The following is a 25,911-nucleotide window of genomic DNA, read 5'->3' on the forward strand; positions in this document are numbered from 1 at the left end:
AATGTACTCGAAAATGACCGCCCCATGTTTACACAAATAGGGTGGAATCTAGGAGATCTGAAAGAGGAGCTGGAAGGTTCCGGGCCTTCGAAGGCTTAGTCATCCAGATTCACTTATCCAAGGGTGTCTTGTCGTGTTTTATAGGTGGGCTACACTCTTAGAAGGATAATGAATTAGACACCATGGTGGCATTAGTATTTCCCACACCTCTTTTTGATTCCAGTCTGCCGACATTATATCCTTTACCATGGTGCGGTGAGCGGTAACCAAGTTCTAGTATGCAAAATTGGGTGGTGGTTAGGAGAGGCGCTCTGGTAGCTCTCGATCAATTCGCATCTCAACAGCAGATTTTCTACGTGTGAATGCACTTGCGTGTATGTGTTATTGTTCCGCGCCAGTCATATCTCAACTGTCTCTCCTTGGAGTCTTCCTCGAATGTATCTCGTTTTGCTGCGTCTGAGGGATCATCAGGCAAGCAGCTCCTTGGAACATTCCTCATTTCCCCATACCACTCGCTCCTTCTGTCTACTTCGAGATCACCTGCTTCGATTTGGAGAGGCATGATTCTTTCCGCTGTGAAATGTTCTATCACTCATGCCATGCTTCTTCTGTTATCCCAACAGTGTCTCTTGTATCTACCACTTGGCCCTTTTCTTATTGTAATCGTTTTATTTTATCGAGTTCATTGCAGATATCAACATGGGTGCTTGCTTGTCCAAGATCGGCCCTGGCTGGCAATCTATGTCCCGTTCTTCTTCGACATCCGCTGTCCCGAAGGAGGAATCTTTCGAAGGACCTACGCAAAGGCCTGCGAACTTTCAAGAACGACTGGCTAGTTATAGGAGTACTCGAACAGGCCCCGGAGAAATGACAACCACAACGAGTCAGCCAACGGACCAGAAGAAGATCATCAACTTCGTCAATGCCGTGTATTACCCCAATTGGCGGGTATACAATGGGCAGACTCCGAACAATCTGAACCTTGACAATGTGTCGCATGTATTTTACGCGTTTGCCCAGTAAGATCTCATGGTCAGACAAGACGGTCGCAAACAGCTCACTTTCTATCAGCCTCGATAAAGATGGTTCTGTGACTGTGAGGTACCCATTATGCACTTTCAAGAATCCTGTTGATGTTCCTATTCACAGCTTAGCGACGAGCATGTCGACCGTGAAATATTGATTGATGGCACCCAGGGCTGCGTCAATGCCTTGAAAGTAATACAGAGAGACAAATACCCCGCTCTTAACCTTATACTATCCATCGGTGGAGCCGCCAGCAGCGAGAACTTCGACGGAATCACATCAGATGAGACCCGCCTCCAGAATCTAGTCACCACTGCCCGGGAGCTCGTCGATTACCTCGGGCTGAATGGCATAGACATCGACTGGGAACATCCTTCGAACGAAGTTCAGAGTCAACAGTACACTCAACTCCTTGCACTCCTTCGTGAGGCTATGCCGTCTCCGCAATACATTATCACAACTGCTGTCCCTGCGGGTATATGGGCGTTGAAGAACATGAATCTTAGCGAGGTCTCTAAAAGCGTGGACATGATAAATCTCATGGCATATGATTTCGTTGGACCTTTTCCTGGTATCAGCGAGTCTGGCCACCACGCGCAACTGAGATGCCCACAAGGAGGTGAGGAGTGCAGCGTTGCGACCAAGACGTCAGGAGAGGCGGCAATACACTACCTTCTCGAGCAAGGAGTGCCAAAGGGAAAGATCGTACTCGGGATACCATTATACGGCAGATCGTTTCTGGGTGCCACCGGCCCTGGCCAACCGTTTGATGGCCATGGCGGACTAGAAGGGGGCGTTTTCGAGTACAAAGATCTGCCCATCATAGATCGAGGCAAGGCATCTGGAAGTGAAAGTTCTGACCCCGATGCCATCACGCCCTGCGCAGAGCAGTTCGACAAGACTCGAGTGGCAGCGTGGTGTGTGGGTCCTCAGACTGACGAAGGTGGTGGGTTCATCACTTACGATAACGAAATGTCGGTTGAGGCGAAGGCGCGGTATGTCAAGGAGGAGGAGCTAGGGGGCCTGTTCTATTGGCACATTGGGTTTGATAAGCCGAAGAACGAGGGAAGTCTGGTTGATGTTGGTGGCGAGGTGCTGGGCGTGGGTCACAAGAGGAGTAGTTGGTTCGCTCGCGCTCGGTGACCAATAGAATGGAATGGTTCTAAAGAGAAGGCTGGGCTGGAATTTGGATAAGTCAATCATCCATATGACGATCATTGGTCGAAAGAGTACAGGAGTAACTAGAGAATAGACTAGATTTTGTTCCCTCTAAAACACATACGCCCACTGTTTCCACTCTTGAGAGGGGAGTCTTTTCGGTGAAGTGTCCCTAGAAGGACACCTAACCATGGTTAGGTCCCCGTTGCTGGTACAGTGCCATCCCGTATTTGATTGATACATATTCGCCAGGTCAGCCCATTTGTAGCATGGGCGATGAGAAGGATGTATTCACTATACGCCCAAAGAAGTTTAGAGCTTTGATAATGACGGTCACTAAGAAGACACGATTGAATGCATCCTCGAAGGACAGAGAAGGTCCCTTAGGATATATCACATGGATGGTGTGCGAACTGCTATGCCCGCGTATCCTCACGGTAGAAAGCTCTGGAGGTAGCACGAGGTACACTACACTGTTTACTGTTCCGAAGCTTGAGCGCTCCTCCGGACCGTCTTGTTTACACTTCAACCTTCGTTGGGATCTTGATTGCACCTCTCTTCCTGTCCTGACTCGGCACGCCATACCTCCTCCCGGGACTCGCGGTGCCTCTCCCATCCAATCCAGTCCCCAGCCTCGTGGTCTGACAATCCCTGATCAAGAATTCATACCTGCCCGTATCCACCCTCGTCGTGTGCTTCTCTATCTGCTTCCTGCGCGCCTCTTTCTTCCCGGCTCTTTGCTCCCTCTCTTCCCTCAATCTGGCATGGTGTCGCTCGTGCCGCTCTAGGGCGTCCAGCTCGGGATCCAGCTTATCCTTCTCGTAAGCAATCAAATGCGGGTGTGGGATTCTTGCGTCTGCGGCTTTCAGGACGGGCCTCTCGTGGCCTGGCTTGCCGACGATCTCGATGGAGGTATCTTTCCATGGTTCCACGCTCTGCCCGCCTTGCGCGATGTCTGCTTCGTCCGGAAGGCGCGGTGCTCCAGAGAAGATGCGGCCGGCGTCGACGCGGTTGAACTGGCGGGATTCGGATGTCGGGTAGAAGAGTTGGGGGAGGGTCATGCTGTGGACAGGAAGGTCGTTGACGGTTTCATGCGGTACGGGGGGTGTTTTGAGAGGTGTAGAAGGAACCATGGAGTGAATGGCTTCGGCGTAGGGAAGTGCAAGAGGCTTGTTCTATCAAGATATATGATTAGCTTTGTGGTGCAGAATGATTGACTTTTTTGATTCACTCGTAAATGCTTTGTTCAGAGAGTTGTAATTTGCTGTAAAGATCACCATGGAGTAAGTCTGGAAGACTAATCGAATTTTGTGTTGTTCATCATAAGAGACCAATACATGGGGCATTAAGGGTGAGCGACCGCTTACCTCTGCCCTCCATTGCTTTTCCAGCTCCTGTAATCTCACCACAGCACCGACTCGTCTCATCTCCACGCCGAGCTCGACCGAAACATTGCGTATAGATTTCTTGTCAACTTTGACCCGTCTCCAGATTTCCTCCCTCAACTCTTCGGACAGTATAGGTTGGGAGAAGAAATGCTCGTTGAGCGGAAAAGGGCGTCTTGGCTCTTCGCGGGCACCTTTCTCTCTTGCTGGTGAGTCTGCCTGCTCACCTGCAGCATCAGGCTCCTTGTGTCGCCGGAAACCCCTCTTATCATAGTCGGTCAAGTAATTAGTCTTCCCCTCGACAGGATCCAGAAAGTTCTTGCCGTGACTGTTTAGCCAGCTAAACATGTCAGTGCGCAATCTGGTCATATCACACGATCGTGTTGATGAGAATCGCCGGCGCCATGGTCTTTTGCACTCCGGACAGTGCTTTGCAGCAGTTGCGCTTGGTGTGAGAGAAGCTGTGAACGAGGACAAAGGAACCTGAATGTATTGCAGAGCACGGCGCGTCATGATGCCATGGGTTTGCATGAAGAGGGTAGAAAGGTTCTAATGTGACTGCGTTGAAGCATACTACGTAGATGCATCCAGTCTGGTGTCTGCTGCAATTGAAGGAGAGAAATCATGCCAAGCTTTTGATATTCTTGGCATTCTAGTACAGAAAGTTGCACGTTGAACACTGAACTCTTGTCATATAAAACTATGTACCCATTTCCGGGACCAAGATCCTCTTCGCCATTTGGAAGTTTACCTTAGGCCAGGAAAGGGGGCTGTTGACACGTATTTCACGCCACAAGGCGGGCTGATGACCAGACTTCAAGACTCACCAATGGCACTTTGCTAGATCAATATGCAAGGCATTGGTCTGTATGAAAGTCAAGGACCTCGAAGCTACCCAGTGCATCATTACAATATACTCCTACAGCCAAATGACTGGAGGAGGACGTCCGCGCCTGGTTTCTACAATTGTTCCTGTACAGCCCTCCTCGCACAGCTGGCTAGAGCCATGAGCACACGTGCACCATGTCATTAAGCGATGGCCTCCTGCAATCTGTTTTCCCATCTCATTTTTCTTCTCAATTCCTTATATCGATATTTCTGCTGATTGCAGCCGAGCAGACGGAAGGCAACCAAAGCTCAAGGCATTTCAAAATATAGCAGATCACATGACATCGATTTAGGAAACAACAGCCACACACCTACTGTGCGATGAGGCGGGCAGAAATGTGGTATTTGATCTGTAACTGAAGGCGCACGGCCGCGGCAATGGTGCCCTGAAGTTTGCCCATAAGATATTCAAGCGCTTAGTACCTCGATCGGATCCCTTAGTCCTTTCAAACTTCGCGCGCATCTGACATGCGGCATCCGTCTGAACACATCCTCTGTCTCTGTTTGTTGCATGAATTCTCTCCATTCTCTCGTTGCGATCCATTCCTCCCTTGCCCTTGCGCTTCGAAACTTTACCAGAAGCATAGTATCATGGACTGTCGCTTCGGGCGGCCTGTTCCGCCGTTTTGATTGCGCCACAGCCTCCGGTATCTCTACAGGGAACGTGTCGAAGCGCGTAATGAGTGGGGAGAATGAAGCGTGGATACCGATTTTGGCCAGCAAGGTGTCGAGGCGATGGGGCGAATGGTTTATATCCATAGCAGCAGATCTCCCATTAGACGGCACAGGAGCTGTCTGAATATTTCGTCCCATTTGGGATGCGAAGAAATATATCATGCAAGTCAGAGGCTCATCTTGCTTCAAGGGAGCTGAAGACGGAGCGTTTCCGTCTTTGGGCAGCCGACTCATGTTCGTTCTTTGCAAAAGCATTGTTACGTTCTGAACAATGCGATGCTTAGGGCGATTCAACAGCAGGACAAGAAGCACAAGCACGATGGACGAGACATTGCCGTTTCTTGGAGGAGACAATATTGCTCTGCATACTAGATAGACAGCACAAAACTGGCCTGACTACTTCCCCCGCACTCGTTGCCTTTTTGTCACCAATTCTCCCAGATGAGAAAGGTTAAAGCAATTGCCACTGGAGCTTATGCACCCCGCAAAACCATAGTGCTGTTGGTAATGAGCTGAGCAATAATTGGAGACCATAATCTTTCCGGCTAGGCTCTATTATTTGATGTTGATGAGTTAAATATGTCTGCTGGGCGGTTTTCTGACTTGAACAGGATTAGTCACAGTGGACTTGACACTTTTAATATGATGAATGCACGCAGTGTCAGTTGCGGGAGGTTAATTAACTGATACTATCGCCCGGAAACATGGACTACAACTCGTTTGATAACTGTCTGGATGAGTACGTTTTCAAAGGCTGATTTCCTAGGTTGATGTCCTTTATATGTTGTAACAATCTGGGCCTGAAAACTTAGAACGAGGCCTTCCGGCCGCCTGTTCCAGGCCTCCGGGCCATTGAATTAGTGAAACAGTTAGCGGAAGAAACGTCCCGGAAGCTTGGCTCTGCGGGCGCCATGTGCTCCCTGCTCTACCTGCGCCGGCATGTTGTCATCTCTTCCGCGGTTCACAGCTCATTAAAGGAAGAAAAGAGCACAGAATTTCGAGCCCTAGCGGTCAACTCACCTCTTTATCCAACATGTCCCTTCTTTCGGACTTATAGAATCACTCTTCCCATCGCCGTCCCCCCTGCATTCATTGTCTCTGCTCCTTAGCAAATGCGAAAATTCTACCTAAATCGGCAGACTTGTTGAATATGGACGCGGATGGCATGACCACTTTATTGGATGTGCTCCAATTGAGTCCTGGAGATGCTCAGTTCTTGCTTCAAGTGGGTAACCCAACCTTGCATTCAGCAGTGTCATAGCTAAAGTCACATCAGAAATACAACAACGATGCATCCAGAGCCATCCAAGAATACTTCGAGAATCCTGATGTCCTGAAGCAAACGGTCAGCATCCTCGTGCATGTGTCGGCAAAATTAGCTCACTACTGCTGCAGCCAACAAGAGGCTGGGAAGAGCCTCCACCGTATCATAATGCAGATTTGCCAGGTGAAGCTGGGTCTCTTACGGCGAGAGCTTGAACTACGCTGACTTGCTTTTGGGAAGGGTTTCGCATAGACGCCAGCGATGATGTGGCAAATAGTGTTCGTGAAGCTGCTCCTTCGCGGCCACCAACCAGGGCAAGCTATCGAGAGGAGCCAATCGACCTGACGCCACAGCATCGTGCAGGTATCAGAACATCCATGAACTTGATGCTGCCTAGTCATTGACATGCACGTACTAGCCGATCCTACCAAAAGCCTTTCCTACCAAGAAAACGATCGAGAAGAACGAGAGATGCAAGAAGCAATAGCATTGTCAATGGGCCAGCCACCGCCGGGCCAGGAAAATGGTGTGACCGGCACTGGTCAACAATTCGGACCCGCGAAAGGCGAATACTCTGATACTAAGCGGTGGGCTATGACAGTATCAAAAGCAAGAGAGATCGTTGACAATCCGCCACCTGCAGATCGTCAACGGAAACCTGGTGAACCGGCTTTCTTAAGAGCGTCGGATCGCGACGGCTCCGAAAGTCTTGCTGGGCTTCTCACGATCTATCATTCCATACCCCTTGCTAGAGAGGCTCTTCTGCTTCCAAGCTACCAGCAATTTAACTATGGCTGTGATCCCCAATGGTGGACAGGACATCGTATTGAGGCGCCCAGAATCGTCTCCATTGACGACCGGGCAGCGCATCGCAACCGTGATGATGTACTCATCGAGACGCAACGTCTGATGGCCTTTTTGGACGACACTCACCGTGCATATGCTAGTATTGATGCATTGGCAAACCTGCAAAGCTACTACGCGAAGGAGGCTGGATCAGAACTGAGCCGTTTCCTGGAAGCTTGGAACGATGGGGCGGTAATTAGAAGCCGAGACGACCCATTGACTCAGATCTTTAGCTATCATGGGATCAGGGGGGACCCAATAAATGTACTGGAGAGGGACTTTTTCACTTTGGAACCAATGGTCGACCCTGAAGTTGAACAAAGCTTCACCGAAATCATTGACAACCTCATCTGGTCTGACCAAGTATCGTTTGACGGTCATTTGCACGATGTTTGGATAGACAAAATCGGAGAAATTATGACCTTGAAGTTATTAGACCCGGAGAGGAAGCAAGGCAAATTAGGCATCGACGTCCCGACTGTTTGGTACCCTGATCGGTACATGCAACACTTCAGAGATGCCAGCCGTGAAATGCGCATTCGAAGATGGCATATCCAGAAACAGATATTGAAGTTGGAGCGCTCGAAAGAGGACTTATTGACCTGCCCGCCAAGTGCCCGGCCAGGGAGGTTAGATATCAGAAAGGTGTTGTTGGATGCAGCAGAGAGGGCACCATTGATGATCAAGACCCAGCCACAGCAGGGCATCATGAGTGGCGCAATGTCCAGCCCTGCCCCTTCAAGCGCGGAAGTCAGTGACTGTGTCAAATCGTTACGAGATCTTGTCTCCAGCATCGAGACCAAGCTTGCAGAATTGGAGCTCATACGAGAAGAACTTCGTGCGAGATTCAGAGCTATGACTGCAGAACTTACAAGCCCCAAAGACGAACCGTCGTCATTGTCACCATCTCACAAGTATACGCTTCGTGGTGTTTCTACGAAACCGCATATAACTTATGTGCTGCGACCGATAGCTGAACCTTCACAGCAATCGGAAGCGGATTGCTCAGTGTCAGGACAGTGGCAATGGTGGCGGATAGCGTTGTCTAGTGAAGAAGCAAAGAGCAAGAATTCTGCCGCGTACGGTCCACAGCCGCAGTCTGTCCCATTATCCGAACAGCAAAATTCAATTAATTCGAGCGGACCCTTTTCGCCGTGGCCACCCAGCAACACACAGAACAACCGATTGTTGTCAGAAAATACGGGCAGCGTTGTGGCTTACACAATTCATAGAGTGGGCGAGGAGGATGTCCTCAAAGCTGCGCGAGAAGAACATGACTCACTCACATTAGTCTATGCATCGGAAAAGGCGGTCAACTTTCGAGGTAGCGCCTTATCAGGACCACTTCAGGCGTTTGTCAAAGCAGATAACAAGATGTTCGACAACGAGTTGCGCGGTATCACACAGTCACAAGGACCCGAGGGTATATCCGATGGGGAAGAGATGACCCAGCTGCACTTCTCAAATCTGGATGGCATGCAGGATGTGCCCTTGATCGACGACTCGGATGAAACATTGAATGGCGAAAGGGAAACCTCTACTCCCGCAACCGTGGGCTGGTCCGCCAGGCGCGAAGCCGACGGCCAGCCGTCGCCGAAGCGCGCAAAGGGAGACGATGAACCGCCACCCTATTATGACAACGGCCGCAACGCGCCAGAAATGCAGGAAAGAGCTGGAGGTATGGGGATCCTAGGCACGGCTCCACCGAACCGCATCGGACAGCATGCCGAGAAGATGATGGACAGGGTTGAGGATGATACAGACGCGGATGCGAGGGGGACAGCGCAGCTAGAACGCTCTACTAGCTAAGCTAGAGGCTGAAAGCATGACTTGTGCGTGTTGCGCCCGTGTGTCGATACGGACGCCTGTCATGGCCTCACACAATGTACAGCTAGCTTCAATCTTCAAGAATTGATAGTCAGTCGAGCTCATAGATTCATGTATTGAACTGTATGGCATAGCACCATGGAAGTGATGGAAAGGTAGCTACCAAAGGACAAGGTGACTTTTGATTGAACCCTCCTGGAAAGATGACTTCTTTCTCCTTCGAGGGAGAAGATCGCACGTCTTATCCGCTTTCAGCAGACTGGTAACTACTACTCCTCCGCCACGGTTTGGAACAAAAGGTTTTCAATATGCATACCGGGTCGCACTCCGAACATCACATCTGGCGCTTGTGCACAGCCGGGTTGGTAGGAAAATCCTACATCTCCTGATCTTGATCTTGAACTGATGCTGGGGCTTCCTCTGTGCCGACTTCCTCTATGCTGACTCCATCTGTGTCGACTCCTTCTGTGCCGACTTCCTCTATGCTGACTCCTTCTGTGCCGACTTCCTCTGTACCGACTGGTTTGAAATATCCAGCCCAACGAGTTTTGACCCAAATTGGCTTGGGGGCCTTCCCGTCTTCGAACTCCTTGAGCTGAGCGTTGTAATATTCGAAATCCTCCTTCTCCATGTGGGTCTCGATGACATGTTTCAGGTTATGTGTCAGCTCCTCCCTTGCATCCAACCGCTTTTCATACCACTCAAGAAACTCGTCTATGGATCGTGGTCGGCACTCGTATATGAAATTGTCTTCGTAGTTATCGAACTGATGTTAATAGTTAGCAGGCTTGTGCATGCGAGACGGGGAGAGCTAGAGGGCTTACCCCATCAGCGTTGATGACTGCAGATATGTACGTGAAAATGCTAGTGAGTTTTTCCGTCAACCTGACACCGGTGAGACCCAGTCAGTCAATCAAATGAGGGTTTTGGAAAGGTGCGAAGCTTACAGCTGCCGGAACCACTTGTGTCTAGTTGCAAACAGTTGCCATGGCCAGAATCTCCTGCATTCTTTTTTGCGGAGGAATTGCTCGGTCAGTTCCGCAATGGCGACAGGATCACCGCTCCAAATGAAAGGTAGGCCTTCGGGTCGGTTGACGACGCGGTGGAGGAGTATTGCAAACTTCTCTTCATGTTTGCTACTGATGTTTAATTCTTTGTAGATGGTAACGCCTCCGGGTTGCACCGGGTCACGGTTAAGTAGAGCAATGAGTTCGAGGGCATCTGCTTCAGAGCTCTGTCTCGTTCGCGGCGACATGATGGCAGCGATGTATGTTTCCCAATGTCAGCTGCGGAGTCTGCTTGGATCACGGTGGAAGATGAATGGCCTGCACCCCAAGATATCAGTTTTGAAGATCAAATAGACCTTTGTTGTGCGGAAGGCGGAAAAGAGCGGCAACTCTCCAGTGTTCCTCTGACAAACACCCGCTCAGCGAAGTGTTCAGTCGAAGCCAAAGGCCACACAATAGGTTCTGGACATGGAATATTTGACTTTTCTTGTGTCTTCCAAGCATGCCTCTTGCACGAATCCATAACCCCAAACCTGATACCAATACACACAGCCAAAGCACATCATGCATGCCCATTGCACATTTCTCTTGCCTCTGGGGTAGGTGTTAGATACCTTCCCCTTTGGATCAGATAAGTATGGGATATTTCCCTTCTGGGCTTCACTGCACAAGAATGATGTACCATGAGCACGGTCAGCAACAACGCTTCTGTGCACAGGGATTACGTGCCACCCCTGTCACTGGAACAGGGTGCGACATAGTTGCGATACCTCGACTTAGGATGGATCGGCACTTCTGTTCCTCTCGACGATGTCTAGATTAATCCCAGGCTGCACGCTTCGATTAGATCTCGATTCTTGGATGGCGACAATGGGCGTGCTGAGATAGTTGTAACGGGATCACGTCCGTATCACGAGCATCTCACCCTTGTCATCCTGATTGCGTCAGCTGAGCTGAAGACCATCTCTTTCCAGCCATACATTGGCGCGGGTGGTGCAGGCATCGTACAAGGCCGAGGAACAGAGTACGCTTACACATGGACAGCACAATGTATGTCAGCATTGGGTCGAGCTGACGGTCTTCCCTGTCTTTGGCCTTGGTCTTGGGCTTTGATCTTGGGGCAACTGCCTACTCCAACCCACCGGTAGAGAAGGTACGTTGGACGTTGGACGGGACTTGCACGTTCTTGAAGGGGCCAAAGCTGAGCACAGCTTCTGAATGCTCGATTCGGATGCATGGGTCACAAGGAGAGCCAGATCGGAGTTACGAGATGACCAGCTTCAGCGTGTTTACACAAGACTCCTGTCAATGACGTTGATGGGCTATTGCCCCGAGCGGCATCGCAGCAAGTCTGAAAGATGTATATAGAGTACGTCGCTTTCTGTTCTGAAGAATAACGCATGACAGGCCTGTAGCTTGATCCCAGTAAAGCCGTGAGAGCTGGCAGTATACGGTGTCTGTTCGCGTTCATATGAGAGAATAGAAGTGTGCTGCCAAGATTATGCCCAGAGGAGGTGGATTTTCATTCACTGGCAGTTCAAGTTCTTGCCAGGCTGACCGTTCTCCGTCTCCGAATTTGTGGTCAAATCACGCTTCCCACTTCAACACTCTGGAAAGCATAGTCCTTCACGAGAACTCTCTCATTAATCGAATCTCTCATCCTGAGTTGCCCTAGTGTTTGTCAGCATTCTTCGCATTTCAGTACTTCGGTTTTACCATCTGTCACCTCAATACCGCGTCGAGAAATCACTGTCCCCCGCACCCAATCTTTTCGAATTCTGGTTGTTTTTCATACACGATCTAGAGTGAGTTGATCCATCATATTTGATTATCGTCGCCTTTTCACTGATGTATGGAATTCTACCAGTCGTGTCTTCGCGCCCATCGGATCACAATATCCACCACATTTCTCACATTCCTTTCATTTTCTCACATCAGTTTCGCACACCACCCCGGATATCCCAGCTCGACATCTCTCGGACAGATATGGCTACGGATCTTCCACCTTCTGTCAACGGGTTGTATGGCAGTCAGTACGGGCAGCCTGCCGAGCTTGCCGCCTCTGTCCCATCTTCGACACCAGCTTCAGTTGCTTCCCAAGGACCAGCTGAGTCTGCCTCAAATACAGCTAAGGCGGATCCTCAGGAAATTGGCTGGTACTTCGTTGAGCAATACTATACAACCCTCTCCAAACAGCCAGACCGAATACATCTCTTTTACTCAAAGAAGTCGCAGCTGGTCACTGGTGTAGAAGCCGAGAAAGTGCTGCCATCTGTGGGTCAAAAGGTCGGCTTTCTCAACACATTTCCCATTTCCCCTGTTGACAGAAGCTGTTTTAGGCTATCAATGAGAAGATAAAAGAACTTGACATCCAAGACTGCAAAGTCCGGGTTCTCAACGTCGACTCCCAGACCTCGCTGAACAATATTGTCGTCCAGGTGATTGGTGTGATGTCCAACAAATCTGCTCCTAGCAAGAAATTTGTCCAGACGTTTGTTCTCACGCCGCAGACCAATGGGTATTATGTTCTGAACGACATTTTCCGCTACTTAAACGATGAAGAGGACGAGATCATAGAAGATGAGCCTGCACAGGAGCCGACACAGGAGCCGACACAAGTGGAAGAGGCCAGCGCCACTCCCCCTCCTGCAACAGACACAGAACAGGGTTCAGTTAACAGCGAGGCTGCTATTGAGCAGGTCGATGCAAAGCTGGAGGAAGTTGTGGAGTCAGACGCTCCTCAAGCTGTCAATGGGGCTTCTACCGGTTCTGCTATGGAAGAACCTGTTCAGCAAGAGGCTGCTCCGGAAGTCGCTGAAGAAGCAAATGTTCCTTTGCCAGCAGAGAACCCCCCTGAACCAGAGCATACTCCTGCCGTAAGCCCACCCAAAGCCGCTACCCCTGCACCAGCTGCAGAAGCACCGCCCTCGAAGAAAACCTGGGCCAACTTGGTGGGCTCTAAAGCCACCGCTATCCCTGCCGTTCCGGTCCCCACTGCCGTAGTCCCGTCTCAACCAAAGGCACAGAAGTCACCTCCTCCTCCTTCCGTTCAGCCACAACAGAACAGTACCACCAATGAACCGGGTACCAGTTCAGGATCCCAAAGCAACGAATGGCAGACCGCAGATCACGGCAAGAAGCAAGCTAGGCCTCAGAATAAAACTGTTTCCGAAGGCAACGTTCTCGGCTACATCAAGAATGTTACACAAAAAATCGAAGCCAGTAGGCTGAGAAGCGTACTTGAGAAATACGGAGAGATCAAATACTTCGATGTGTCTCAACCCAGGGCAAGTTCTCGTCGACTCAAAGCTATATTAGATATGCTGACTCATCGTCCAGAATTGCGCATTTGTTGAATTTGCTACACCAGCTGGATACAACGCTGCTGTGGCCGCAAACCCTCACCAGATTGGGTCTGAACAGATCTATGTGGAAGAACGTCGACCACGACCCAATGCGTTTGGTGGCAGTAACTCTGGTTTCAGTCGAGGTGGCGCTAATGTAGGTCGAGGTCGTGGTGGTGCTGCTCCTCCAGGACGCACTGGCAGCCAGAGCGGCAGTTTCCCCAAGGAAGCTGGACGTGGTACATTCCAGCAACGTGGTGGGAAGACTGGCAGCGTCACTCCAAAAGGACGCGGTCAACCCCAAGCTTCCTGAAAATAGAGCACCAGCGATCAGACCGTTGTCTTTCCGCTTCTCATCCCATTTACGGCGTTGGAGGTCTTCACGACTTGACACATGGTGTTCAAAAGCAGCCTAGGCCGAATGATGAAGTGTTAACCGGCTTCCTTTCGCGTCACTTAAACGTTGTGCCCATCGTCTCGAGGCTGAAAAAGTCCCAACGTATCGTGCACATTGTGCATAGTGAGCTGGGGAACGTTTACGGTTATTTCTTTTCTTGTTGTGTCTCCTGTGCCATTACATATTAGCGCGAGTCCCTTATCATGAGCGTCTCGACCAGTTTCCACGAAGTTGACTTGAAAGTCCAATACCTGGGACGTGTTTCTTCAGGGCTCCGAAGCATGGGCAGCGGGTTCCGTGTGGTAGAAAGTAACTTAGAAGACCTGTTATGTATTAGTAGCGTGCGATGAGAACTGTCAAGTGCAACCAAATATCGTTCGGAATATCAGCTCGTTTACACCCACATCTGTGACATTTCTAGGCATCAACTCGTCAAATTCAAGTTGCCTGGTGCGTCGTCACCAGAATCTACCCCACCAATGACAATGTCTGCTGATTAGCCATGCCGCGTGCAGAGGTACCACCTCTCTCTGTCACCACTTCTTGACGCCCAGCAGTGCTACTGAGGCCTTAAGAGACTGTGAGAGTCGGTCCTGTTTATTCCTACGGCTATTCCTTTGCCACTCTATCCCCATGCTTTTACGATGAGACCTCTCGCTGGATCCGAAGCCTTCCAGCCCCGCAGTCGTAAAGCATCCGTTACTGAACCACTCCCAGCTCCCAGCATACGAAGTGCTTCTCCGGTCACTTTCTTTCTAAGACGTGGGAGCCAGGGAAATGGAGATGGCAATACTGCAGAAATTCCCAATAATCCTATCCCCTCTGCACCAACGGTTGTTGCGAAAGCCCATCCAGACGAAGCTTCGCAGAGCCCACGACGACGTTCCACCTTGAAAGCACGAGAAGCAACCACCTCACGAGGCAGCCCATCCGCCGAATGCCAGACACAGCTACCACAACAAGAGCCCCTTACTCCCCTGCTCGTTCCTTCAGACACGAGTTCTCTACCCAGCAGCCCCAAGTCAACCTCGACGCGATCCTTGAGACCTTCAGAGGTAGGATCTACCGCTGAAGAAACCGGAAGTCAAGCTATACTGTCAAGTGGTGATGAAGAACTTGAGCCAGAGCCATCCTCGCAGTCGGCCGAAGGAGCTCCACAACTTATAATGCCAAGTATAAAGATACCCAGCCGAAGACCATTCACAGAAAGAGGAAAGCGGATTGGCAATTTCAAGATCCTGATCGCTGGAGGCAAAGGTCTGTCATCAGCGTCTGTAGCCTTCATTCTCCTGCTAACAACCACAGGGATCGGCAAAACCTCCCTTATCAAGTCAATCGTGCAAACATGCGAAGATATCGTCCACGTCGATCCCCTACCAGTCAGCAGGTCGTCTGCTATGCTATCTTCGCCAAAGGCAAAGCGAGTACTCAAGAACTTTGAGCAGCCTCGGATTTCTGAAGTCAGCGCGAGTACAAGGCCATATCCCCCCTGGTGGGCTGAGATAGAAGAAAGCAAGATACTTCGAAGGCGGAGGAGCACGGGCGACACAGTATTGGACCGTAACTTGTGCTTTGTCGACACTGCCAGCCGTGAAGATTGTAGCACAATCTATGAGTACATGACGATGCAGCTACACAAGGCTTTGAAGGCACCAATTGAGGCAAACTCGGATTTCGTATCGCTCCTGAGTGGTAGCGGCGGGTCACAGGTGGACTTGGTGCTTTACATGTTCTCAAAGGGTAAGTCTTCTTCAATGAAGATCTGTCCGTCAGCGTTCTTACAGAAGCAGACACAATGGATGCCGATATCTCGCAAATGAAAGCTCTTTCGGAGCTGAGCGATGTAGTTCCTTTAATATCGAAGGCCGACCAGCTCTCACCTGATCACATTGAAGCCCTGAAACTCGAGTTCAAATCCAAGGTCGACGTTGGGACGCTCTCAAAGTTACCGGCGTTCAGCACATCTGAGACGCGAAAGGGGACATTGGATGTTTCTGGCCCATATACAGTATCTTCAGCTACTGGGCCAGATCACGAGACTATGGACGCCTCGCTGTTGATGTCTCCCGACTATGTTCAACCTCTTATGCCATCTGAGCTTGTTTGGCTTGTGCAGCACATATTCGAGACAGAAGTCGTATCCTATCTTCGTTACTCTGCCGCCAAAAAGCTCATCGCCTGGCAAAATGCTCAACCTCCTCCCACGAAGCCTACAAATTCCCCCTTAACCTCTCGTTCGTTCTCCCCTCGACCATCTAGCCTTGGCTCTCCACTGCCACGCTCCACTACCAATCCCGGCATGCTTGTACCTTTCGCCTCTGATCTAGCGCTAACCACGACCTCGAACATCCAGGCCATGACCAGGCTAGCTGAGCATGCACAACAAGAAGAAAGATTGGCACAAGTCAGACTCAATAAATGGGCAAACGACTTACAGAACAGTTTACAACGGGAACGAGAGCGCTTCGAGAAGCTAGCCAGAGGTGAACGAGCCATATGGCTTGTCGAAAGGATGAGTGAAGAGGTACAAGGTGGGAGGTTATCCGCACTCGATCAATCAGGAGCACTGGTGAAAGCAGGCAGCTGCGAAGAGAGGGCTTCGAGGTGGGCATCTGCCAGGCACTCGACACACGATCCTCTGGGGCTCTTGAGATGGAGCGACAGTTTGAGGACAAGGGGCTGGATTGCTCTCCAGGTTATTGGTAGCTTTGGTATGATTGGCGGGCTTGCTTTCTGGCTAGCAAGAACGTGGGGTCTGACCTCCACGATCAATGAATGGACTCACGCTTGGACTTGGAATCCATTTGCTGTGGAATGCAATCACGCAAGGCCAATCTTCATTTAGCTACGACAATTACTTGAATGATGGGATGAGACAACGAGCATGACGCTTGGATGGTCTTGCCAATGAGCAACCAGGATAATCGCTGGGAAAAGCTCACATAACATATCACTTACCAACCAGGGCAATTAGTCAGATACATAGTTGAAGTCAATTCCCTTACCAGAGAGCTTGGTGCCAGTGTGCTCATGGCCGGGGCCTAATGACATATGTGCTGGGACTCTTACCTCAATATTGTCATCATGCCTACGGAGTTACTAACTTAGGCTCCAGCCTCCCATTGAAGCTCGAGGCCCATTAATACGGATAGCGGGATGTCCTTGCGTCAACAATCGCACCAGAAAATGTTTCATCATGTTTGCAAACCAATCTCGGGCTTCGGTTGAGAAATCTTTCATCACATTTCTGCAGTGTCGCAACGCATGCTCTGCTTCACTCGTATTACGTATGCTCGTACACAGTGCCAAAGATAACTTCTAGGGCATTGATTTGGCCAATCGGAGTAAGGCCCATGGAGCATCAGAGCCAATTGATTAGTTAAGACCAACTGAGGTTGGAAGTGCAGTGGGCGACCAGGTCACCAGAGCCCACTGAACAAATCAGACACGTTGAGATCGTGTTTCTTCATTCTGTATGGCTTAGGGCGACGCCAGAAATCACTTTTGCGGCGGCATTATGTATGGTACTAATAGCTCAATCGCACTAGAAAACGCTAGAGATAAAAGGCCACCATGGCGGGGACATTTGTCAGCTGTATCGAAGATGTTTGAACTGTTCTGTAGAATGCGTAGAAAGCAGGTTGTATTATCTACCAAGGAGCTATATGGCAAAGTGAAATTAGTTGCGAAATTGCAGTAGATCTTGACCAATAAAACGCAGGCAAAACGCAGGATAAACTCCGCAAAATTGGCCACTAGGCGCTCGTACGGTTTGACAGAAGAGCATTGTTGTTGGGTGCGAATGCGAGGCTGTTTATTAGCATCTCCCAAAAACCCCAGTTTCCCGGCAGCATGTGCCTTCATGCGGCTGGAATCCTTTCGTATCGAGGCTACGCGGCATGGGAACCAGGATGAAAGAAGTCTTTCTTTCCTATGGCTCGGAACAGAATTCATCTCGGAGGATTCGGCCAGGAAGTGAGGGTGTGGAAGATGGATAACTGACTTGCCACGTAAGTACTGCTCCGTACATGGCATAAGTATCCCTAGCATGGCGTTAATATTTGCCACTTCGAACATCATAGATACGGATAGCCCTGTCGATGCTAGGGATCAAACAAACAAATTAATTCTAATTAGGCAATTTCTGGGCACCCTATCCTCGCTATAGCAAGGGGCTGATACGTAGCGTATGACTTTATACGCATTAACGCTTTTCTAGCGCTGTGCTAGGGATACTTATGCCTCTCCTTGCAGTACGACATTGAGCATAAATAATATTAGCTCTGCGCTAACTAGTATTTGCCTCTCAGAATGCTTTCATTACAGATACCCTTGACGTCTTTGTACAACACTCCCATCGCGATTTTACACAGTCCTAGACACTCTATCCTAAATGTGACAAGGAACAGATATGTGACGTTCTATCTTCACGTAGCATTACTAGGACTCCGTATCTTGCTAAGATTATAGATGCCTGATGCCGTTGTGGGGCCTTGGCGCTGAGGGGTTGCATCTCATCCGAACTTTTATTTAACTAGATACTTCCTAGCTACGTAGTAGATACACTAGTAATCCCAAAACCTGAGACTAGCCCACACCGTACTGGACACACCTCCATGGGGAACACTGTCCCCTGAAAGGTCAAAGAAGTCTTAACCAAATGAGAATTAGTTAGAGTCCCTTGTGCATCTGGGGCGTGTTGCATAAGTCAGTTGGTCATATTACCTATACTACGGCTACAGGCCTAATTTTTCTACCCCCCTGGTCGAAAACGCTAGTATCCGTACAAAACATACTATGCAGAATTGAGTATAGATATAAACAAATTCGCCCAATTAGGACTAGTCTACTAAAATCGAGTTTGTTTTCCATTGGCATCTAAAACTGCTTGACATCTCTCCTGCATTGACTCAAGCAACTCCTTGAGATATTCAGGGGGCACAGCATCCCATGCAGCATTAACAGCTGTTCGTAGCTCATCGTACTTGTGCAGGGTATCGCCATAACGCTCTTGTATCTAATCCTTCATCCAATTCCATACCATCTCAATTGGATTCAAATCAGGCGAATATGCAGGCCATTGGATACAAGATATGCCACGTTGACGAAGATCTTGAATAGTACCCTTAGCAGCATGAGCAGGTGCAGCATCTTGCATAAATATCAATCCTTCGCTGCTATTTGTTCGTATCCAATTCTCAATAAAAGGTACGATATGCTCTCGATATGTTGTTTCTTTGATAGTACCCCATTCTTTCTCCCAAAAGATACCAGGACCTTTTCTATCACCATTGAAACAACCCNNAATCCACATGCTCAGAAGCCCATCGAAAACGCGCTTTTCGAGTCTTTTCAGAAATAAGAGGTTTACGACGAGCAACTCGACGTGAAAAGCCTGCTCTTCGTAGAGCATTTCGGATGGCATACCATCCGATATTGATCTTCATAGCAAGGGGGATTTGGATCCATGGAGTACGTCGATTAGCTGCAGAAGAACAAATCCACGCAATAATTTGCTTAAGTTCTTCTTCAGTAATAATTGAATGCCGTCCAGTATGCTTTTTAGGTATTAATCGATTGCGAATAGCATATTAGATTTGACTTCGAGTAAGATTTGGTAACTGCCGACGAATTTCATTGTACGAATAGCCTGCGTCGTGTAGAGTTTGGACTTGTAAACGTTGATCTCGAGTAGAATGAGAGGAATGAGAGGAATGAGGAGGAGTAGAAGGTCTATTAGACTCATTAGTATCCGTATCGAATTAATAGAATGAGCAGGATTTGTATAGAATTCGCAGCATTTGCAGAATTTGCAGATTGACAAAATTCGTGCAAAATAGCAACAGGGATGCTGACAGGGATGCGTATGTAAAAGTGGCGTTTGTAAGATATTTTGACCAAGGGGGGGGTAGAAAAATTAGGCCTGTAGCCGTAGTATACACCACAGTTTCACCTGCCTCTCCTCCTTCACCCTTATCTTTCTCCTTCCTACATTCCTCCTTCATCACCATCATGGCGGTGCCTTTACCACTCTCTCGTCAGCACAACATCGAGTTTCTGAACACTATCGGTGGGAGAATTCTCGGTCTGCCACTTCCTCCTACCCGCAAGATTGACCTTGTCGATGGCAAGCGCGAAATTCCCATGAAGGTCTTGTGTCTGGGATACTCAAGAACTGGCACATTGTCACTTTTCACTGCTCTGCAGATGCTCGGGTACAATCCCTACCATATGGTCGAAGCGGCTAAGAATGCAAATGTAGATATGCCCTGCTGGATTCAGGGAATAGAGGCCAAATTCTGCGGAAAAGGCAAGCCATGGGGGAAGGAGGAGTTTGATAAGCTCACAGGGAGATATGATGTGCGTGAATCAAGCCGTACATTCGAGTATCGCAGCTTACTCTCACAGGCTGTCCTTGATGTTCCTTGCATTTTGTTCGTAGAAGAGCTTTTGGCGGCGTATCCTTCTGCCAAGGTTATCCTGACCGAGCGACCGGTGGAAGGTGAGTTAAATGTCTTTGTGACAGGCGAATCGCACGCGCAAGCTGATTCCTACTGCACAGGCTGGCTGAAATCGATGAAAAACTCCCTCGGTGAAGTCTTCTCTTGGAGGCGATGGAGATACGTCGCGTGGGCTGACACCGAACTGGCTGCACCTCTATGGGAGCTGGGCGTGAAGCTGACGAACCTCAAGTGGGGAGGAGGAGACTACTCGGAGAACTCGGTGGCCGCAAAGGAATATCTGGAACACTACCAGCTGGTGCGCAAAGTTTGCCCTCCAGAAAGATTGCTCGAGTTCAAGTTAGGTAGTGGCTGGGAGCCGCTGTGCCAGTTCTTGGGTACAGAAGCACCGGATGTGCCGTACCCTAACATCAACGACAAGGAGATGTTTGTTGGCTCACACAAGGCAATTCTGGATAGAGCGACTTACTACGCCATCCAGAAGGTGCTGAAATGGACTGTACCGGTTGGGCTGGCCGCGGCAGGAGCAGCGTGGTACTGGCAGGCCTTGAGATCATAGCTATGTTACAGTGGCATCTGCGCGTGAGCCGACCCATATCAATTTCCATTTTTAGGGAGGGCATGCACTGACTGGAGTGATTGGGTTTCCGGTGGTGCGGCTGTCATTCATGAAGACTAATGCCAATTTGAGCCTACTACTTACCAGGAGAAGTATAAATGACCACCATATTAATATGATAAGAGATGCATATTTTGACCATAATATGATCATATTTTCAGTAAAATACGTTATAGATAGTAGTTTTTTTAGATCACAGACGACTAAGTTGTATATCCTCGTACTCTCTAAGTAATATCATGGTTAGGCTTAATCTAAGCGCACTTTGATGGCTCTCCTAGCATTATTTTAAGAGGGCCTCTTCCTGCTAAGTACTACTAGTACGTAGGACTGACCAATGCTATACTAGCACAGCCTTGGCGTTTCCCGGATCACTTCCCTCCAAACTTTTTATTTTGAACCTCTTCTCGTAACCATTCCAACACCATAATGATGTGGAGGAGCTCCATCCCAGGGCTATGGACCCTTCATCGGTCTTTCTATGTCTCTTCTGAAGGAGCTTCTACTGCAGGGCATCATAGTGACCTCGTATCATTCTCATCCATCCCCACGCTTTCATCCGGACGGCTTGCTCGATCCGAGCAAAGAGATATGAGCAAACTCATGTAATGGCAGACTGGCCACACCCATGGGCTGCCTGAAGTCTTAGGCGATTGAGTATCTTGATTCCTAGCAAGAGTTGATCAAATATGCTGGATGGGTTCCGGGAGCAGGTCGGTAAGCTCTGGAAGCATGGAGCAAAGACAGGATGCCATGCTGTGGAGGCTTCCTCGCTGACCAAGGACGATCAAACTGATTGGGTTCTTTCCAAGACCAGTCAATCAGATCATGCACTTCTCCTTCCTTGGTGGATATCATGCTCTTCGCAAGTGCTTTGAAAGATTTGGAAGAGCACGTAGCAAGTGTGGGTTGAATAGAACAGCGCTTGTGTCACCGTTCAGAATGACGATGATATGCTATCAAGCAGCATACCGGCTGCTTCTAATTCAGCCAGTTTGGGAACTTTGCCCACCAAATGTGTGCGCTTCGAAGGTGGACGACCTCTCTTCGTGGTGAAAGATTCCGCTATGCCAGACAACATTTGAAGCTAATGAGTTTGCACTCTGTCAAGACCTGATATTTGGTTAGCCCAAGACAACAACTCTCGGAGAACGACACCCTTTGCAGCTTTCTTCAACCACTAAATCCGCATACGGACACAGCAGCACCCTACCACATACAAATCCCGAAAGAAAAAGGGCTCAAGTCTGCTCGCCCATGTTCGTCTGATTATACACAGAAGCAGAAAAGCCAAAAAAAAAATTTAATTTCCTTTCGGGGGTTCGAACTAGAACCCCCAAGGAATTGGACCCTCAATGTAACCACGCCCTCTTTGTGGTAATGACCGAGTGGAGTTGACGCTGACAGAGATACGGAGAAAACGGAAGTGCCTTCATCCGGGCGTCCGTTGTAACTCGACGTATCTTTCAGTACTCTGTACTGGGAGACATAGCCAAATAGTTATGGGATGCCTCCACCCGTCAAGCCATAACGCTGGGGATGTCTCACTACGACTTGCTCACCCACACAACCCGCTCGGCCAACAGGGCAGAATTCTAAAGTTGAAGGGTTGGCGTTCATAGTTTATTTCTACTTTACTGTGTTTGTTGAACACACGCCAAGCCGCGCAATGGAACACATTACCTCCATAACACCGGTGTTCTGTTCTATCCTGGGTCACCATCAATGTGTTTTGGCAGCCATCTGAGGAACACTCGAAATGGGGCGCCTTGAATTTCTCCATGGATATAAAATTCTGCTCATCCACTACATCAGTTTGCCAGTTTTTCGACACTGACGCTACTTCTTGAGAATCCAACCTCTACTTCATACGCATTATACTCGGGTCGTCTCAGCTCCTGAAGCCTCAATAAACCTCAATTCTAAGCCCAGGGAGACCTCCGCATGCCTTCAAAATCAAAACGTGGCGCGGGGAACCGCAGCAAGACAGCAAAAACAGGAGAAGCCCTTCTCGCGCAGTTGGATGCCGATCCGCGTATGCCTGCTGACTACACTATGTGTCAGGAGCTCTGCATATATGAAGAGGACGACGATGATTTTGCTCGGATTCTTTTTGAGTTCGCGCAGGACCCCTGCAATGTGGAGCTCATGCAACGCAACGATACGGACAGTTTCTGGGAGCTTGCCAACCGTTTTCTTACAAACGAAACGAAACTCCTGTTCTGGCCCTCGTTCTTGATTGAGACGCAACACAAATTCTTCCACAACCTGTAAGCTCATTCCATTATTAACACAAGATTTCGTGCTGACATGGAGTCCATCGGTATAGTCTCGAAGCCAAGTTCTATCACATCTTCAAATTCCTGAGCGGACTCAAAGTTGCTGGAGTGAGTGCCCTTCCACTCTTGATGTCGCGATATGTAAAATCTGACCTTAGCTTTTACGCAGCCTGAAATCTATTTCCAAGAGTTGAACGAGGACTATGGCGGCCCACGCAACTTCGAAAAATGCAATAAAATCAAGGACAGCAGAATTCGAAGCAGCGAGCTTCTCGAGCACGTGCTCCAGACACACATGGAAGAAGATGATTACGAAACGCTGCTGAAAGAAAAGATGAAGGAGTACGAGGAAGCCGAGGAGGACTACGAGAAGTGGGAGAAGAGTGGCTACCAGAGAAAAATCTGGATCAAGGGTGGCAATACTGGAGTCTTTGTTGAAGCCGAAGATTACTGGGCTGGCGTCCACGACGACTTGCTTGGAAGCGATGTTGAAGACTGTGTCTTCTATATGGTTGATTCCATGCTGGACCGATTCTCCTTGTTCTGGAGCGCGCCAGATTTGTACATCAAGTGGCATTTCAGGTTTAGCAGTCAAGACGTGCATGTTCCATAGAAAAAAGCACTAGCTACGTTTCAAAGAAGCGTCAGCCAAGCTCGACCTTGTGCTCAAATTGCTACGTCTTCTACTAGTACTACAACACAGTACTTGGTATACCATTACTATCAGGAAGTTGGACGTTGCCACTGCACTAACTACTACGTAACAAGCAGCCAGGGCTCGTGTACTGAGCGGCGAAAGGCGATCATGTGCTAACGGGACCACTGGTGCTTGAGCAGCCTCACTCTTTCCGGGGAAGATCACCGCCGATCTGTGACAGACTAGTTAAGCTCTAGAGCGAGCTTGTTTAGGGGATGATCCATTATGGATGTGAAAAGTGGGATGATAATACCATACTCGGTGGTCGTGGTGCGTCCAAAGAAGTGCACTCATTGTGGACGCATGAAATGGAGATGAGTACAGATAATTTCTACCCTACCAGGAGTCGAGTACAGAATACGTAGTAGACAACAAATGACCACTTATCTGGATCCTTGCCACCAGAAAACGTGCTCTGCAAGAAAAACGTGGCCGCCGGTAAAATAGCATCCTCTTGCTCCAAAGAGCTTAGCTGCCCCGTAGTAGGTTCTGTTAGAGGCACACCCCAAGCATTCTCTCCCCTTCACCTGATGAACTCCTGAGTTGGATCATCAGTCCTTGATCCAGTATCCCTTTCCGCCCTAACACATTTCTTACAAGAGTGACGCCTCTTCTCCTGTTCACCCATCCTAGGCATCGAAGGCTTCAATCACTACACTGGCATCACATATCTCAGGTCACAAAATAACTGTTCCCCAGGGCCGATCAAGAGCCGTTGGCTAGGTCATTCGGCAGTGTAACCAACAGCCTGCAACGTGTTTCAGTACTCCACCGGACACCCATCGGAAGCACCGTATCTCACCAGCAAACAATCGCACCCTGTTTCCTCCTCGCTAAGCTCGTCTAATCCTATCAATTCACCGCCTATCCTAAGATCCACTACTCAGATCTCTCTTGTGAATTCAGAGATTGTACATTGTGCGAGAAGCAAACCGCTGTTTCAGCCTTGACACAAGCTCAACTCAGCTCTGTTTGACGCCTTCGCCTAGTAAGCGTTACCTGCCATCTGAGTCATTCGTCGTCACATCTGGTACAACCTGTGCGGGATACCGATTATTGCCTCGACCATGTCTCGGCGATCGCTCGAATCCCAGAGACCCATTATGGCTCAATCTGTAAGTCGACCACCCTGATCCTTCTCTGTAGCGCCCAAGAGCGTCCTAGATGGCCATGCTATCTGATGCTTCAACGAAGTCCACCCTCGATTTGACTTCTCATCCACTTGGCCGCTAGCAATCTAATATGCTGATTATACCACTTCCGCAGCTCTTCTCACAACGTACCTCGATGAATCGCATGTCTGTCTACTCCACCTCACCTTCATTCGCTTCGACAAACTCGACAGAAATGGCCAATGGAATGGCAGAGATCAAGGAGCTTGCTCAAGGCCTTGACCGGCTAAAAGATAAGCGTCTGGAGCAGCAACGATTCGTGCAGTCCGCTCAGAAACAAGACGACCTGTCAAAGTTGGCGTTAGGAGCCAAGCTGGAGCGGGCGCTCGGACGTCGAATGACGAAACAAGATGCCGTGATGAGGGTCAAACCGCGGCAGCCTTCCCGTCCAAGCTTGATTGATGAGAAAGCAGCTCTTGCAGAGAAACAAATTCTGGCAGCTTGAGATGAAACAGACGTTCTGGAGACTTGCTAGTAAGCCATTTCTCGTATGGTGGCAGCTCAATGAGTGCATAGCTGTTTGAGTGCATAGTTGTTTGCAGGGAGTCTATGACTTGGTAGGGTGAAGCGGCTCACTTCTGGTCATTGGCGCCTGAAGATATGCCGACACCTTTCCTGCTTTGTCATTGTTGGAATCGAAAATCGCTCCTGGCGTTTGCTTTGTGTTCAGGACAATCAGTCAGCATGACTCTTGTCAGCCGGGGTTTGCGTGTCGCCATCGATTTGGATACAGAGCCATTAGGAGGGATGGCCGATTTAGATATTCTCAGCCATCATCAACCATTATCCATCATCACGAAGGCCTTTCCACGGCTTTTTTTCCCTTCATCTGTCAATTTCAGATACTCCATCAGTGTGCTCGTCCA

The 25,911-nt window shown here is 49.2% G+C and overlaps 10 protein-coding genes across 10 annotated transcripts; 7 read left to right on the plus strand and 3 right to left on the minus strand.

Annotated features, from left to right (window-relative positions):
* Positions 1 to 699: 699 nt before the first annotated feature.
* Positions 700 to 2,169, plus strand: EPUS_02104 (uncharacterized protein; the record flags this gene model as incomplete). The annotated part of the gene is made up of 3 exons (XM_007803871.1): positions 700 to 1,019; positions 1,072 to 1,096; positions 1,150 to 2,169. The coding sequence occupies 3 exons, from the start codon at positions 700 to 702 to the stop codon at positions 2,167 to 2,169; spliced, it is 1,365 nt and encodes a 454-aa protein (XP_007802062.1).
* A 533-nt stretch (positions 2,170 to 2,702) lies between these two features.
* Positions 2,703 to 4,082, minus strand: EPUS_02105 (uncharacterized protein; the record flags this gene model as incomplete). The annotated part of the gene is made up of 2 exons (XM_007803872.1): positions 2,703 to 3,359; positions 3,552 to 4,082. The coding sequence occupies 2 exons, from the start codon at positions 4,080 to 4,082 to the stop codon at positions 2,703 to 2,705; spliced, it is 1,188 nt and encodes a 395-aa protein (XP_007802063.1).
* A 783-nt stretch (positions 4,083 to 4,865) lies between these two features.
* Positions 4,866 to 5,387, minus strand: EPUS_02106 (uncharacterized protein; the record flags this gene model as incomplete). Its single annotated transcript, XM_007803873.1, has 1 exon — positions 4,866 to 5,387. The coding sequence occupies one exon, from the start codon at positions 5,385 to 5,387 to the stop codon at positions 4,866 to 4,868; it is 522 nt and encodes a 173-aa protein (XP_007802064.1).
* An 895-nt stretch (positions 5,388 to 6,282) lies between these two features.
* On the plus strand, positions 6,283 to 9,051 carry EPUS_02107 (uncharacterized protein; the record flags this gene model as incomplete). The annotated part of the gene is made up of 5 exons (XM_007803874.1): positions 6,283 to 6,357; positions 6,409 to 6,477; positions 6,528 to 6,579; positions 6,637 to 6,759; positions 6,815 to 9,051. 5 exons carry the CDS (start codon positions 6,283 to 6,285, stop codon positions 9,049 to 9,051), a joined length of 2,556 nt encoding a protein of 851 aa, XP_007802065.1.
* Positions 9,052 to 9,445: 394 nt separating this feature from the next.
* EPUS_02108 (uncharacterized protein) lies at positions 9,446 to 10,324 on the minus strand (the record flags this gene model as incomplete). The annotated part of the gene is made up of 3 exons (XM_007803875.1): positions 9,446 to 9,835; positions 9,894 to 9,954; positions 10,017 to 10,324. 3 exons carry the CDS (start codon positions 10,322 to 10,324, stop codon positions 9,446 to 9,448), a joined length of 759 nt encoding a protein of 252 aa, XP_007802066.1.
* Positions 10,325 to 12,062: 1,738 nt separating this feature from the next.
* EPUS_02109 (uncharacterized protein) lies at positions 12,063 to 13,733 on the plus strand (the record flags this gene model as incomplete). Its single annotated transcript, XM_007803876.1, has 3 exons — positions 12,063 to 12,362; positions 12,416 to 13,348; positions 13,416 to 13,733. 3 exons carry the CDS (start codon positions 12,063 to 12,065, stop codon positions 13,731 to 13,733), a joined length of 1,551 nt encoding a protein of 516 aa, XP_007802067.1.
* Positions 13,734 to 14,461: 728 nt separating this feature from the next.
* On the plus strand, positions 14,462 to 16,662 carry EPUS_02110 (uncharacterized protein; the record flags this gene model as incomplete). Its single annotated transcript, XM_007803877.1, has 3 exons — positions 14,462 to 15,074; positions 15,123 to 15,557; positions 15,608 to 16,662. 3 exons carry the CDS (start codon positions 14,462 to 14,464, stop codon positions 16,660 to 16,662), a joined length of 2,103 nt encoding a protein of 700 aa, XP_007802068.1.
* Positions 16,663 to 19,829: 3,167 nt separating this feature from the next.
* Positions 19,830 to 20,837, plus strand: EPUS_02111 (uncharacterized protein; the record flags this gene model as incomplete). Its single annotated transcript, XM_007803878.1, has 1 exon — positions 19,830 to 20,837. One exon carries the CDS (start codon positions 19,830 to 19,832, stop codon positions 20,835 to 20,837), a length of 1,008 nt encoding a protein of 335 aa, XP_007802069.1.
* Positions 20,838 to 22,841: 2,004 nt separating this feature from the next.
* On the plus strand, positions 22,842 to 23,789 carry EPUS_02112 (uncharacterized protein; the record flags this gene model as incomplete). The annotated part of the gene is made up of 3 exons (XM_007803879.1): positions 22,842 to 23,167; positions 23,227 to 23,284; positions 23,346 to 23,789. 3 exons carry the CDS (start codon positions 22,842 to 22,844, stop codon positions 23,787 to 23,789), a joined length of 828 nt encoding a protein of 275 aa, XP_007802070.1.
* A 1,187-nt stretch (positions 23,790 to 24,976) lies between these two features.
* Positions 24,977 to 25,490, plus strand: EPUS_02113 (uncharacterized protein; the record flags this gene model as incomplete). Its single annotated transcript, XM_007803880.1, has 2 exons — positions 24,977 to 24,988; positions 25,140 to 25,490. 2 exons carry the CDS (start codon positions 24,977 to 24,979, stop codon positions 25,488 to 25,490), a joined length of 363 nt encoding a protein of 120 aa, XP_007802071.1.
* Positions 25,491 to 25,911: the final 421 nt, after the last annotated feature.

This window comes from Endocarpon pusillum, assembly GCF_000464535.1.
Source record: "Endocarpon pusillum Z07020 unplaced genomic scaffold scaffold2749, whole genome shotgun sequence".
Taxonomy (NCBI): Eukaryota; Fungi; Ascomycota; class Eurotiomycetes; order Verrucariales; family Verrucariaceae; genus Endocarpon; species Endocarpon pusillum.